The sequence below is a fragment of the Rousettus aegyptiacus genome, unplaced genomic scaffold (genome assembly GCF_014176215.1).
Source record: "Rousettus aegyptiacus isolate mRouAeg1 unplaced genomic scaffold, mRouAeg1.p scaffold_m13_p_16, whole genome shotgun sequence".
In the NCBI taxonomy this organism is placed as follows: Eukaryota; Metazoa; Chordata; class Mammalia; order Chiroptera; family Pteropodidae; genus Rousettus; species Rousettus aegyptiacus.
Window position 1 is genome coordinate 54,574,363 of NW_023416291.1, and position 15,280 is coordinate 54,589,642.

Sequence of the window (15,280 nt, forward strand, 5' to 3'; positions counted from 1 at the left end):
AGAGAAGGGGCGGTCTGCGCCCCGCCCCTGCGTGTGCACCCGCTGGCCGACACCCCCAGCTGCCTCCCTGACCAGGCCGACAGGGTGAAGGCCTGCGATAGGGGTGTGCGGCCGTCACACGGGTCAGGGGACAGATGCCCCGCCATGTTGCTGTGGGGGGGGTGCTGGCTCTGAGGACTGGAAAACCTAGGCGGTGGGGGTCGGGTGGGAAAACAGGGGCAGAGTGAACCCTCCCTGGATCAGAGACGGCGCACTCTTGCCCAAGGCCAACAGCACACAAGGGACAGGTGGGACGGAGCCTGTGGCGGGAGCCTGACAGCCCCTCGGCCAGCAGCACGGGCGACCGGGGCCCACCACTCCCGGGGCCAACATCACCCACTAACCAGGGGACGTGGCTGCCTGGCTGATGGCCAGCAGGCTCCGCTGTGACTCCTGCTTCACCAGGCGGGAGGCAGGCACACAGGGCTCACGGGTAGGCCGACCTGGCAGCTGGCCATGCTTCTGCCCACACATGCATGCGCCCACAGAGCCCTACACATACAGTCACGCATGAATGAACATCCATAGGTGACTCTGGCCCTGTCAGGAAGATGCCAGGGGCACGCGAAGCGCTGGGGTCAGCACACACAGGTCCAGCCACCCTGGTGTGTCCAGCCGCAGGACAGGCCCAGCGCGACGTCCACGCATCAGGGATGCGTTCACGTGGTGTATGCACACACAGACACACGCGAGACACGGGCGCAAGTGCCTGAGATGACAGGTACACGTAACAGATGCCATGGATGAGTCCACATGGCCATGATACACACACGTGCACGCACGCAACACGCGCACACGCTCCGCACACGCGGACCCAACCCCGCCCACACGCACGACACGCACCGCCCACACCGACCCCGACCCCGCCCACACGCATGCACACGCTCCGCCCAACCGGACCTGGACCACGTCCTCGGGGGCCCGACGGCCACACGCACGCACACGCTCCACCCACACGCACGACACACTCCGCCCACACGACCCCGACCCCGCCCACACGCACGCACACGCTCCACCCACACGCACGAAACGCTCTGCCCACACCGACCCCGCCCCCACACACGACACGCTCCGCCCACACGCACGCACACGCTCCACCCACACGCACGAAACGCTCTGCCCACACCGACCCCGCCCCCACACACGACACGCTCCGCCCACGCGCACGCTCCACCCACACGCACGACACACTCCGCCCACACGACCCCGACCCCGCCCACACGCACGCACACGCTCCACCCACGCGGACCCGGACCACGTCCTCGGGGGCGGCCCGGTGGCCACACGCACGCACACGCTCTACCCACGTGGACGCGGACCACGTCCTCGGGGATGGCGGCCACACGCATGACACGCTCCGCCCACACGGACCCGGACCACGTCCTCGGGGACGGCGGCCACAGGCACGACACGCTCTGCCCACACGGACCCGGACCACGTCCTCGGGGACGGCGGCCACACGCACGCACACGCTCCGCCCACGCGGACCCGGACCACGTCCTCGGGGCCCGGCGCCCACACGCACGCACACGCTCCACCCACGCGGACCCGGACCACGTCCTCGGGGACGGCGGCCACAGGCACGACACGCTCTGCCCACACGGACCCGGACCACGTCCTCGGGGACGGCGGCCACACGCACGCACACGCTCCACCCACGCGGACCCGGACCACGTCCACAGGGACGGATGGCCACACGCATGACACGCTCCGCCCACACGCACGACATGCTCCGCCCACGCGGACCCGACTCCGCCCACACGCACGCACGCGCTCCGCCCATGTGGACCCAGACCACGTCCATGGGGACGGGCGGCCACACGCACGACACGCTCCGCCCACACGCACGACATGCTCTGCCCACGCGGACCCGACTCCGCCCACACGCACGCACGCGCTCCGCCCACGTGGACCCAGACCACGTCCATGGGGACGGGCGGCCACACGCACGACACGCTCCGCCCACGCGGACCCGACTCCGCCCACACGCACGCACGCGCTCCGCCCACGCCAACACCCGACTGGCGCCCAGCGAGATCACAGCCCGAGGACACCGCTCCCAGCAGCGCGTGTGTTATTAGAAAGCGTGGGGCGTGGCCGGGCACTTGGCAGCGGGAGTGCAGCTGGCGGTGGCCGTGGGGCCAGGCCACGGCGGTGACCCGGCAGCCAGGGGACAGCACAGGGCCAGATAAGGCTCTTCCGGCTGAGTCAGTGCGGTTCCCAGGGCTGGCACGGGTAGGGGCACGGTGCCAGGGCCGGCGGGCGAGCACCCTCCCCGCACCCGCCACGGCCCGGCTGGCTCCGTGCCAGCAGCCACAGCCGCTTTGATGAGGCAGGCACCGTGGGGAGGGCGGGGGGAGGTTCCCCAGGGGCTTCCCGACACCCCTTCCCGCCCCCGCCCCCGCGGCGCAGGGCACCTCCGGAGGATGCCTGGTGCCGGAGCAGGCCCCTGGGACACCCAGGACCTGGCTGGTCCCCCCATGTCACCAGATGGGCACAGAACCTGTGTCTGGCCTGGCCTCTGCCCAGAATACGGTCCTCCCCTGGGGATTCTGACCCCTCATCCTCCCAACAGACCCCAGGTCATCCCAGCATCTCCCCCCTTCCCTAGCTCCAAGCCCTATAAGACCCCTCCTTGAGCCCACCTTTCACTGGCCCTAATGTTCTACCTGCCCTTCCCACCTTAGGCTCCAGCCACACGTTTCCAAGGAGCAGATCCCGCCCCCCCCCATCCGCCTCCCTCCAGACCCTCACACGCCCTGCAAAGCCCCAGCTCCAATGCCCCTCCTTCTGGACCGCCTTCCCCCCAATCCTTCTGCTCTAGCCCAGCCCGAAACCCTCAGGACCGAGTGCCACTGCGTGTCCCTCAGCCTGCGCACTCCTCCCTAAGACACCCCCACTCTGCGGCCCTGGGCAGAGCAGCCTCGTGGTGCTGCTCACAGGTGGGAAACGGAAAAGCAGCCCACGGGGACGCACATGGAGTCAGCAGGGGCAGACATGGCGACGTTTGGGTACTGGCTGCAGGCACCGGCGAGAGTGGGAAAACCGCCCACGGCAAGTGGCAAGTAGTGTGTCGGGCTCCGCGCTGGGTGGAGCCGTCCAGACACCTCCCTGCAGGACCACGTTTCTGGGGTAAGTGCTAGAGTCAGGCTCGGAAACACTGCAGCTGACACCGGCCTCGTCGGGAGTGGGGGGGGACCGGGGGACCAGTTGTCTCTGCACGAAAACCACGTCCAGAGTTACTCCTGGAACCGAAAACGGACTTAAAATGTACTCCAGTGTAATTTTCATAACTTAAAAAATCTGAATGAGCCAAAATGGCCAAAAAACAACCACGTGCAACTGAGGCCCACGACTTTGCCCCCCAGGTCCTGGACCTGTATTGGTGGCCATGCGTGTCAGGGCCCAGGAGGAGGGCGGGGTCTGGGCATGGCCCATGGCGAGGACTTGGTGGCCTCCGGGGCTGCTGGAGGCTGTGCCCGAGTGCCCAGCACCATGAGCGCGGGATCCCGATGCCCCCACTGGAGGCCCTGGACCAACCGCCTCCATTTCAAACTAAGGCTTCGTGAGGCCACCGGGCTGCCCAAAACCCTGCCCCTCATTTACCCACCCAGTCCCCTGGACGGGTGCTGGGGCCACTGGGCTCCCCGAAAACCCTGCCCCTCACCCGCCTACCCATTCCTCAGGACAAGTGCTAGGGCCAATGCACCCAGGGGACCAGCCCCAGCTCTGACAACTCCGCCACGGCGAGCGACTTGCCGGCTCCAGCCCCGGCCTGCACTGTGACAGGGCACATGGCAGCTCCTCCCGTGGGATCCAGAGAGCACACGGGACACGATGCCAGAAAGTGGCAAACACACGAGACCTGTCACCTCCACAGACACATCTCTGCGTTGCCGCCAAGTCACATGTCACGCGGACGTCGCCTTGGCAAACAGGAAAAGCATCGCAAGGGTGAGCTGACCCCGAATTGCTGCCGCCGCGAGACCAGCGAGTGGCCGCGAGGACCGCGAAACGCCTCGCGTGCGGCCGGCGGGAAGCGCCCAGCGGGTCCCAGACGTCGGTCACGGCAGCCGGAGGCGGGAACCCGCGTGCCCGTGTACTTGGGGGGTGTTGCTCAGCCGTGGAAGGGGGGAGGCTGACGCGCCCCGGACGGACCTTGGACATGCGGCGCTTGGTGAGACGCCGGACACATGAGCCATGCGGGGCGCGACCCCGCGCACGTGACACGTCCACGGGGACAGGACGCGGGCGAGCGGGTGTCGGACTGGGAGGAGCACGGGGTGACTGCGCATGGGGACGCGGCTGCTTCTAGGGGCGACGGGGCGTTCTGGAGCCAGACAGGGGAGATGGTTCCACAGCTGTCGGTGCACGGAATCACCTCTCGACTGCACACTGTAACGGGGCAAGCCACGCGCTGTTCTTATCACGTTGGTGAGGCTGGCAAAATCGACGTTTGTTAGAAGTGCTCAGGTTGAGGATACGAGTCCTTCAACGGCCAGAGACCCGTGTTACGAGTTTGGGGCTTCGGCTCCCACGGTGGCACATTCTAGCGCCCAGGCATACCCGTGCTGGTGACAAACTCCCAGGCTGTCACCAGCAGGCCACATCCGGCGCCAGCAGCCTGTGAGCCTGACCGCTGACTGTGACGCAGCCCAGTCCCCGGCCAGCGGCTGCCGGCACGCTGGCCTCCGTCAGCACACGCCCGGGAGCCGCACGGTGCAAGGCTTGGCTCCAGGCTTTCCTGGAAAGGTTCCGTGGCCACGAGCCCACTGCTCCCGGCCCTCCCCATCCTGGCCGCCCCCCAAGCCCTAGCCAGCAGAGGAACTTTACGGCCACCGCAGCTTTTCGGGCGGAAGTCGGCCCCAGGCCCTGCCAAGACCGGGAGGAAGACGCAGACATGATGCCAAGCGGGCGGCGGGCCGGCTGGGCTGCCACGTGCCAGGAAGGGGGTGGGGCAGCCCCAGAGTCAACAAGGGCTCTGACATCTGCCGGCGGGCTGGGCCCCGGCCACTGTTGACACTGGCTGCACAGGTGCCTGGCCAGCTGGGCGGGCGGGCGCCGTTGCCACTGGCTCTTTCAGTGAGGCAGCCCTGAGCTCCCGGCATGGCAGGGCGGCCCGGGAAAGGCAGCCGGGCGTTCGGGCCCAGCCAGGTGCCACCCCAGGACCGGAGCACATGGCTTCCTCTGCCAGGCGGCGGCACCGCCCCTCCCCGAGGCCCGGCTCCTCCTGCCCCACGCCTTGGCTTCACCAGCACGGATGCCGAGCCTGTCTGTGACCACCAGCTACCACCGCTGTTTACCTGTTCCTGACCACCCACCGCAGGGATGACCCCGAGTGACTGCGTGACACCGGTCCCCGGCCCTCTGGCCTCAGTCTGCCCCGCGACCTAGCCCTGTGTGTCCTCAGACTTCACCATCACACCTGGACAGGTGGGACGCCAATGCCCAAGGCCCTCTACTCCCGACACGCTGAGGGGGCTTTGGGATCCGGCTTCTGACCGCTTGTGCCTGCCCACCTGGCCACCCTGTGCCTCCCTTCGCGCCGGCCGTGACCCTGAGAGACTGGGCCATCTGCCTGGCTCTGGCCCCCAGCCTGGGGCTCCCTGAGGGCTGTGTTCAGGACATGACAGACGTGGACCAACGCACATGGCTCACCCACAGGTAGCCCGGCCACTGGGCGAACCCAGGACGTCTGAGTCTCAGGGCCTGGAAGGCCCCGCCCAGGGCCGAGCCTCAGTTTCTCATCTGCCAAATGGGCTGGGCGGCCACCCAGCAAGCATTCCTTCCGGAAGGGAGGGAAACGAAGACAGGGAGCGGGGTGGGGCTGCTGGTCAGGTATGCAGGCTCTGGCTGGTGTCCACACAGGGGGCAGCCGGGGCCATCCGTGGGGTGGAGCTGGCCTCGCCCCCAGCAGGTGACGTCCGCTGGCTGTCATTCTCCCAGAAGGCGCCGCCATCGGCGTGCTGGGACTGGGCAGGAGGTGACAGCGCCCCACCCAGCCTGCGATGCCGGGGCAGGGAGCTGGGGATCGGCTCGTGCCGTCCTCCGTCCTCCGAGCCAGCCGCGCCCGCCCAGTGGCATGTCCCTGCCACTCCCACCGCGGCCCCCAGCCGCGTGCCCTGGGTCCAGTTCCCAGCTGTGCACGTCACGTGTGAACTTCCTGAGAGCCTGCACCGCTCCCCTGACGGCTGCCGGGTCCCAGTACCTTGCCCCCGAGGGAGGCTGATGGGGACCCCCTGGCCCTGGGTCCCCGGAAATCAGCACCAGCCCATTCCTTGGAAGGCCCCGAGGGCAGCTGCGCCTGGCCTGCCTGCCGAGGCCCTGCAGCCCACCCGGGAGCCGGCGGTGACGGGAGCTGGGCCACAGGGGTCGGGGCAGGGCCCAGCTGGCCGTGGTGGAATACGAGCCCCACTGGCTGCTCGGCCGCCATCTGGTTTCTATCTGCCCAGCCCAGCTCGGCCCAACTTCAAAGGGCGCCCCGCCCGGCCACTTCCTCTGCCCTGGCCGTGCGGGAAGGCACCAGGCCGGCCGGCTTCCTCTCCAGCCCTGTGGAGCCCCAGGGAGCAGCTCGGCACCCACCCGGCCACCAGGGCCTCCACCCCCACGTCACGGGCCACACGCTGCGCCCCCTCCACACACACGGCCTTTGCCTGGGCGGCCCCCTCCACTGTCCCTCTGCACAGCCTGCTGCCGCAGACCTGAGGAACACCCAAACTTCTCCCTCCTGGCTCGTGGTCCCCACATCTGTGCATTTAACGACCGGCCCGTCCCACCCACGGGACCCCAGTGCCCGGCTCGGCGCACACACATGCGGAAGGCAAGCACCAGCTGCCGGGGCCAGCCAGCAGGACCCTGGCGACCGCGGTGCGCCCTGCGTCATGGCCCCAGCTCGAGACACGACCCACCTGCTTGAACTGCTCCTCATACGTCCAGTCCCCGTGGTCAGGAGGCTGCAGCTGGGGGGCCACGTGGGCTGCGCCCCCGGGGTGGGCCGGGCCGGCCCCTGCTCGCTCCTGGCCACCGGGCACGCGGGGCCCGCCGTCGCCACCACGGAAGGCCTGGGGCGGTGGGGCCTTGCGGGGGAGCAGAGCAGCATGGCCCAGGCCAGTAGAACCGGGGGGCCCGAGCCCCTCTTCATCCTCGTAGTCCTCCTCGTCCTCATCCTCGTCCCCGTCCTCGTCCCCATCCCCCAGGTCTTCCTCCAGCTCCTCCTCCTCCTCCTCTTCCCATTTCGGCTTCCTGGGGTGGCAGAGGGCAGAGGTCAGCAGAGAGGCGCCAGCTCACCCCCACCGGGCAAGGCCGGCTCCTCGTCCAGCCTGGGTATCCCTCTCAGCTGGCTGCCGACAGGACCTGCTGCCTTGTCCCCAGTGAACCCTGATGACCGGAGCTGATCCCTTGGCAAGCACCGCAGCCCCCGCCCGTGCCGAGCGGCTCCCTCCCCGCCTCTGCCGCGCAGGCTGCCCTGCCAGGCCGTGAGTGCCAGGCGGTTCCTGCCTCGGGGCCTTTGCTCAGGCTGCTCCTGCCACCAGGCATGCCCTTCCAGGCTCCCCCTGGCCCCTGGGGGCCATCGCCTCTGCAGGCAGCCCTCTGCCCACCACTCTAGAAAGCTGACCCCTGCCCCCAGCTTCATTTTCTCAGCGCCCCATCACAACCTGCTGACTCAACTAGAAGACCCCCCCCCACCAAGACCACCTCCTAGGTTCTGGCCAGCACCTGGCTCAGGGCCCACATCTGACCCCTGCGAATGCAGAAAACGTCCCACCCAAGGCCACCGACTTTATCTGCCCCGATGCCGAGTCAGCCGCGGCCCTGCTACAGCCTCGGCCACGTGCAGCGAGCTCCACTCGAGTGAAGAGGACACAGAGCTACCCACGCGAGCCCTCCACTGCGTGGACGGTTTTCACGTGTTCAGCAGCCACGTGTTACTGGTGGCGCCATGCTGGGTGGTGCAGAGGAAGACCACGTCCCCTGCCATCCAGAAAGTCTCGGGCTGCCGATTCCCTAGGAGATTTGTCCTGCCCTTACACCCGTGTCCCCAGCGCCTAGACACCTGCTCAGTGCACAAAGTGCACAGAGGTCACTCACAGGTCATCGTCAGAGCACAAGTCGTCCAGGTGCCCGTCCCCTTCGGCAAGTCCCGGCACCTCTCTGCCTTGGCCAGGCGAGCCGGCCACCCCCTCCTGGGCTGTGTCCTCATCCTCCGAGCCGGGCGGCCCGTCCTCAGAGCCACCGGGGCTGGGCGCAGGTCCGAGGCCGGCGGCAGCAGCGCGCATGGCGGCCAGGGCAGCCATCTGTGCCCGCTGCATTCGGGCGTCCTCTGGGTCTCTGTCCTCATCCGAGGGGACCCTGGCACGGGCCGGGCGGCCCGCGGGGGCCTCGGGCGGGGGCGGCTGCCGGGCCTCCAGCTCCTGGCGGGCCCGCTGCTGCCGTTGCAGGAGCGTCTCCATCACAGCCTGCAGCTTCATGGCCCTGCGGGCCGGGCCGCCCCGGGCGCCAGGCGTGGGTGGCGGGGGCGGCCCCTTCGGGGAGGGGGCCCGGCCGCACTGCAGTGTGGGGGCCGCGGGGGAGCCGGGGCAGTGCAGGGTGGCGGGGGGCGGGGCCACGGGGCTCAGGCTGAGGGCTGGCGGGGCATGCCAGCGGACGATCGCCACCTTCTCACGCTGGGCACTGAGGGGCAGCGGCTGGTGTCCAGCTCATTTGGGTGTTTGCAGAAACCTGGAGGCAACAAGAGAGGTCATCAGACCATACTGGTCCCCTCGTGCCATCCTCCCCATAGAGCTCAGACCGCAAAGGCCTCTGGGAAAACCCCTCCCATCCGCTCCCATCCTGGTGCAAACCCAGAGGCCTCCCTAGAGGCGGAGGAGTGCTCTCCCCATCCACCCCGCTCTGTCCGTTCCCCAGAGGGCTAGGAAGTGAGGTTCCCCAGCTCTGGACTCCCGAGGATCTCAAGGCGGCCCCCACCCGTCTGGGCCACAGAGAAACGTGCAGTCGACCACCGCACCTTCCGCGAAGAGCGAGAATTATTGCTTCATAAACGCAGCGTAGGGGAGGGGGCGGCACAGGACGTTCCTGGCCTCTGATTGGCTACAGCTGGCTGCCAGACACCAGAGTCCAGGTGGGTTCCTGGTTCTGGTTCCGGGTTCTAGGTGCCGGTGCCGCTGGCCCAGAGGGCTCCGGGCACCCTCCTGTCCTCAGGCTAATGGAGACGATGGCCGGCCCAGACTCGAGACCTTGCCGTGTAGGGACCCTGGACTAGCCCTTCCCAATTCACGCTCTCGGCCCTAAGCTTCCGCCTCTCAGGGCCTCAGTTTCCCTATCTGCAAAATGGTGCCGTAACTGTGCCCACCTCCCTGTGGTGGGGAAGAGACAGTGAGTTTCTCATGGGTACAGGCCCATGTCACCACCAAGTCAGGGAAGGAGGCACCAGGTGGGAAACTGAGGCTCAAAGTGGCCTTGCTAGCCGGGGTCTGAGACTCCCCCGCTTCCCTTGGGACCCCAAGCGCAGTTGGCGTCCCTGAATCCAACGTGCTCTGCCCCCAGCCAGGGGTTGCCAGGGACGCCTAGGGATGTCCCAGAGCCAGGCACAGCCCCCCACCCCAGCCGGGTCACGCCCCCACCCGCCCAGGCCGCCAATAAAACAGATGGGCAGAACCCAACAGGCCCGGTGGTGACACCCCATATGGTGCATCACAGGGACAGGTGGGAAGGCAGGAGGGTCCAGGAGGCAGGCCCCTAACCAGGCAAATGAACTCTCCAAAGGCCCTAAGCCACTCCTGGGGCAGACAGTCCACACACGAGGGGGGGCGGGCAGAGGCTCCTGGAAAAAGACTAGGTCACCACGCTGGCTCCATGACCTGGTAAGAGCCTGGCCCCACCCAGGGGGGTGCTGCAGTGCAGGCCCTCAAACCTCCCTAGTCTTGGGAGGTCGAGCCACAGCCACCCAGTGGCCCTGGCTCTCCACCTTCTTCTCCCCAACCAGGCCAGACGCCCTTTACCCAGACCTCCTGGGGCTTCCAGCAGGATGGGTAAAAGGGCAATGCGGGGGACAGGCGAGTGGCCCCTGTAAAAAGTGGGAAGGGACATGTGCCCAAAGGACCCGAGTGTCCAGCAGGAGTAGGGGTCCCCAGGCACAAAGACCCTCTCAGGGGCCACGGTGCTCGAGAGTAACCAGCACAGCAAACGGCACCCCGCCCCCCTTCTCCCCCCACCAGCCCCAAGAAGTGCTGAGGGGACATTTCTCACCCAGTGTCTAGTCTGGTCCACTGCCCCTCCCCCACCTTTGACAACTTCAAGACAAGCCCCCCCCCACGGAAACGCTCCAGGCAACGCCCCCCCTTGGGGGGGGCAGAAGGAAGAGGCCAAAGGAAGCCACTCCCCCCATCTTCCCCCCCCCCCAGTCCTGCTGGGTTTAATGACCCTTCCGGGTCGCCAGTGGGGGAGGGGAGCAGGACAGGTCTTCTCGCTGGGGCTGGAGGGGGCAGATGGGAACCCCAGAGCCCCCACGGACTGGGCCTGGGCCCCCTGTGGCCGCCATAACCCTAAGCTGTTGACGCCCACCCCCTCCTGACCCCTCCCCCCAAGAGCCCTTTGTCCTCGGCCCCTACTCCCACTTCACGACAGCCCCTTGGGAGAGGCATTCACAGGGAGGGACCTGGTGGGGATGGGGGGTGCTGGGTGGTCGTTAGGGCCTGGGATGGGCGGGAGGGACCCCGGCCACGCCCTCCCCCCCCCCAATGCCTCCGGGAGAGGTCACCCGCTTCGGCCGGGGCCTTGCAAAACACGGTTATTTAAAGAGTTGTGCAAGGCTGGGGCCCGCGGGTGGCGAAAGGGGCCCCTCACTCCACGGAGGGGAGTGGAAGGGGAGGGTGGGGCAAGCAGGCTGGGGAGGGGGCTAGGAGAGTCGGGAGGGGGCGGCCCGGAGGAAGTGAGAAAAGAAAAACTGAAGAAGAAATAAGACGACAGAAACCCCAGTCCGGGCTTCAAAGGCTTCTTGGAAAGCGACCGATTTGCATGGTGGGGGGGCAAGCCCTCGCCCGGGCGACTGAAAACGGAAGATTATTGACAAACGCGCCGCCCGGGGTCAGACGCCGAACGTTGGAATTGACAAACGCGCGCTCCCCGCGCTTCCTGCGCCCGCTTTGTGTCTGGGGGGCACGGAACGGGAGAAGAGGGCTTTTCCCGAGGGGGCCCCGCCAGAGAACCAGGGACCCAAGCCGAACCCACGCCCGGGGGCCGCGGTGTTCCCTCCAGAGGCCCCTTTCTGCCCTGGGGCCAACAGTTTATAAATAAACCGTACAGGCAGGGGAGGGTCACCGGGGAACTGCCCTCCCCACCCGGCCCTCCCACTCCGCATCCCCCACCCCCGGCTCCCGAATAAAATACCCGATTTGGGGGAGAATAAAATGAACTAAGAACCCGGAGCGCAGCCCCCCGCGCGCACATAGAGACCATTTCCTTCCGCTGGCCGGGGGGCGCACTCGCGACCCCCAGCCGTCTCCACGCTCCCCTGTGCAATATGGTAGGGGATGAAGTCTATACGGGAGCGCAGAAAAACCACCCCAACTCCGACTCACCAGGGTCGCCTTTTCGGCGCTGGACCCCATACACGCCCCTGCCCAACTTTGAGGACCCCCTCGCCCCAGACAAGAGCCGGCGATTTAAAAGGTCAGCCGACCCCCGCCCGCCGCCGGGACCCTCACTGCGCGGGGCCCGCTCGGGGGGCGCAGGGCCCGCTCCAGGGACGCATGCCCCGCGCCTGGCGTCCGGCCTTGCCCCGGCCGCGCCTGGCCTCCGGCCCGGGCCGCGAGGTGCGCGCTGCTGGCTCCCGGCCGCCGCCGGGTTTGTGCCGCGCGCCGACTCACCCAGCCGCTGGCCCAGTCCGCGTCTACACCCCCATCCGACCGGATTGGTAAAAGTCTCCCCGCGCGCGGCCTCCCCCGCCCCTCCCCTCCCCCCCACCGGCGCGCTCACCGCCCCGCAGACAAATCACCGGGTGACAAATCGCTCTCAGATGCAAATACCTCGCCAGTGATTCAGCGCCGCGGCCCGGGACGCAGGGAGGGGTCTCACGAGGCCCCCTCCCCCTTCCCGGACGCCCCCTCGTCCCCCGCACTTGGTCCGACGACACACGACCAGCCCAGGGGATGTTAGAGGGGGAAGAGTAGACGGAAAATTTTCAGGTCGCGGCCCCTTTAAGTGATAATAAATAATAAAAGGGAAGGGGAACAGCAACGCGGGAAGCCCCGCCCTCTGCCTAGGGACGGTGGGCAAAGTGCGCGCCGCTGCCCCGAGCGCACAACGCCAGGAGAACGCGGGCGGGGGTGGAAGCGCCCCAGGGGCAGGGGGAGGAGATTGGGCCTCCGCCCGAGCGGCTGGGGGCTACCCGAGCCGATCCTGGACCCCCATCCCATCTTACTAAGCACGTAAAATGGACCTACCAGGCTCAGAGTTTCACCCTTGTCCCTTAGACTGAGCGACCCAGCGCGAGTGACTTCACGCTCCGGATCCGAGCCTCGGTTTCCAGGTCTGTAAAATGGGGATTAGAGACCTGAGGAGGAAATGAGCCACAGTGACCAGAAATGAGAGTGGGCGGGGCCGGAGGGAGGAGCCAGCGCCCAGCGAGGGGGCACCGCTCGGTGGGGAGGGGTCTCAGAGAGGGAGCGGCTGCTGGTCGCGGCACGCGGCTCCGACAAAGGCGCGGGGTGGGGGTGTGCGTGCTGGGTCCCTGGGGGAGTCGTCATGAAATCGGGACGACCCCTACCCCGACGGTCACCGCTTCTTGGGATCCTGGCAAGACACCCAACTAGGAGGAGACACGAGATTCTCTTCCTAGTAATAATTTCATAATTTACATATTCTGAGTGATCGGGTTCCTGGCCATGTGCCCACGGCAAGGTTCATCCCTCCCTAGCCTGTGTAGTGGAGATTGTAAATGTTTCCATTTAGAAGAGCCAGAAACTGAGGCACAGAGTTGGGTGGGAGTGTGGGCTCAGCCAGTCTGAGCCCCAGAGGCGACCCCTGGGTGGGGGTCCAGGTTCCAGCCCAGATAAGAGCCAAGAAGGAGCACCAGGGGATGGCGGGGGCCACCTAGAGGACTTCACTTCTCCAGGTTCTGGGTCCTTGGTCGTGAGTGTTGTGGGGGGTCGTGTGCACATAGTATTGCCATCTTCTCAGATCCTCCGCCCATATCACCCTCTCAATTGCAGACCTGCTGTCCTGGGCAGTCCCAAGCCCAGTGGATGAGTTGGGGGAGCTGTCGCCACCCCAGGGCTCGAGTCTTGCCCTCCCCTTGTGGGAACCCAGCCTCTGGCCCCAGGGCGGGCTGTCGAGCTTAATGGCAGCAGGTGACAGGAGGCTTCTACCTTTAGGCTGTTAAACACCCAGCCCCCGCCCTTCCCCAGGGCGGGGCCCAGGCGGCTGTCTGGAAGGGGGAGTTTAGAGACCCGGGTGAGAAGGGGTAGAAACCCCCCATGAAGGGCCACGCCCAGCTTATTCTCTGTAGTGCAGGGAAGTCTGTCCACCGCCCCCTCAAAGAGCCAAACAGATCAGACTGCAGCCCCTGCGGCACCCTGGGTCGGTGCCTGGGCCTCCCTGGGCCTTGATTTACCCCTCTGTGGAATGGGTCAGTTTTAATGTATGCCTCGCACAGTAAGTTTGAGGACTATGTTTTCCTGTTGTAAGGGATGGGGGCAGGGCGGGGTCTTCTGAGAGCAGGAGGGGACGGCTAGGTAGCTGGATGCAGCTGCTCAGGAGGATGAGGCCTTGCAGGACTCCCAGGGGCCTCTAGTTGGAGGTCTTAGTTTTAGTCAAGGGAGGGGACTGGAAAGTGACCCATAGTCCCTGGCTCTGCCCGGGGTCCCCTGGATCCTGGCAGTGTGGCCTTCGGTTAGCGCGGACCCCTCTCTGGTTCTGTCTCAGGCTGGGAGCAGGGTGCAGCAAATTCGGGCTTACAAGGTTTTCTGGCTAGACCATCTCGTGGGGCCCCCCGCAAAACCCAGCTGGGTCCTCGGCCAGCCCAGCACCACCCTTCACCACCCTGCTTTGTCTTCAGGCTTCTGTTTGCAATAGCCACGCTGATTGAACCTGCTGAGCCCAGCCGGCCGACCACCTGTCTGCAGCCCTGAGGCTGTGCCTCACATGTACTAGGTGCTCAGTACTCGGTTGAATGAGTGGGTTCTCGTGTTCCCCAACTTCCTCCCTCGCCGCACGGGATTTTTGGTGTCTGCCTCTACAGAGGTGGAAAGCAAATTGAACTAATCTCTGTCTCCATCTCGAAAAGGAAAAAAAGGCTGGAGGGTGGTGTGGGGCCCAGAGGAAAGCCCTACCCCTGACCTGTAGTCACTCGCACCTGGCCTCGGGTTGACTTATCGCTGTGAACGGGGCCCACAAACGTGTAACTTTGTTTCCCTAAAATTAAGGAAAAAAGCGGATGTAAAAGGAATACATGATAGTGAATCTCAGCTAAATTATATTCATGCCTGTGCCAACACAGGTGCAAAATATACCTAACGTTTTTTTCATAGAAGGGGCCCACGAAACGAAACTGCCTAAGACCTGGGAAATGAATAGGGCGGTTCCGCTTGATTCATTTCGCAGCGGGGAAACGATCAGCGGGGGGTCCAGGTCGGGGTACACGTGAGCGACCCCGCCAGGCGCTGGGGGCTCCTTCGTGGGATGGAACCAGGGAGACGAGGGATTTCTGCGAGGTGCGCGCGCCCCCTGCCGGGGACCTCCGGGGCTGCAGCTTGGGAGCGAGACCAGCGGCGACGCGCTGTGGCCTCCGCTGGAGGCCGCTAGGTTGGCGCCCTCTCACCTGAAAACGAGTTTGTGGGTCACACGGGGAAACTGAGGTTCACAGAGGCTTTTTTTAATCCTCTGTGGTGCCTGCTGAATGCTCCACCGTGGAGTTGCTAGACAAAACACAGGAATCGCAGTTAAACTCGAACAATTCAGATAAACAATTTTACATATATCTCAAATATTGTACAGGATATACTAAGAAATATTTGATTGTTTAACTGAAACAGAATGCACGCAGACCCCTGGAGCTTAACCCCACATCGTGGCCCTGAGGCCCATCGCCACCCCCTTCTAGACGGGCTGTCCTGGCCTGTGCCTGGTCTTGCCTGAGTGGTGGGAGCTGTGAGCATGCCTCCCTCGCCGCCCCTAGGGCACACAGCACTGCTATCTTTTGGGGGCCTCCCCCACATTGCATACTTCCTGTCCCGGGTAACCCAAA

General features: G+C 66.0%; 1 protein-coding gene and 1 long non-coding RNA gene across 6 annotated transcripts in view; one reads left to right on the forward strand and one right to left on the reverse strand.

Annotated features, from left to right (window-relative positions):
• Positions 1 to 12,228, reverse strand: part of ARID3A (AT-rich interaction domain 3A) — a 32,294-nt gene extending 20,066 nt beyond the window's left edge. Inside the window, exons 1-3 of one of the 5 annotated variants that reach the window (XM_016126665.2) lie at positions 12,063 to 12,228; positions 8,128 to 8,757; positions 6,948 to 7,281 (exon numbers count right to left, since the gene is read on the reverse strand). In XM_016126665.2, coding sequence (XP_015982151.2) covers positions 6,948 to 7,281; positions 8,128 to 8,507 — 714 coding nt within the window. In that variant the 5' untranslated portion in view covers positions 8,508 to 8,757; positions 12,063 to 12,228. The other 4 variants (XM_036234251.1, XM_036234250.1, XM_036234252.1 and 1 more) reach the window with 4 other exon arrangements.
• Positions 12,229 to 14,543, forward strand: LOC107500955. The gene is made up of 2 exons (XR_001594632.2): positions 12,229 to 12,565; positions 14,093 to 14,543. It is a non-coding gene; the product is annotated as an uncharacterized LOC107500955 (long non-coding RNA).
• The last annotated feature ends 737 nt before the right edge of the window (positions 14,544 to 15,280 follow it).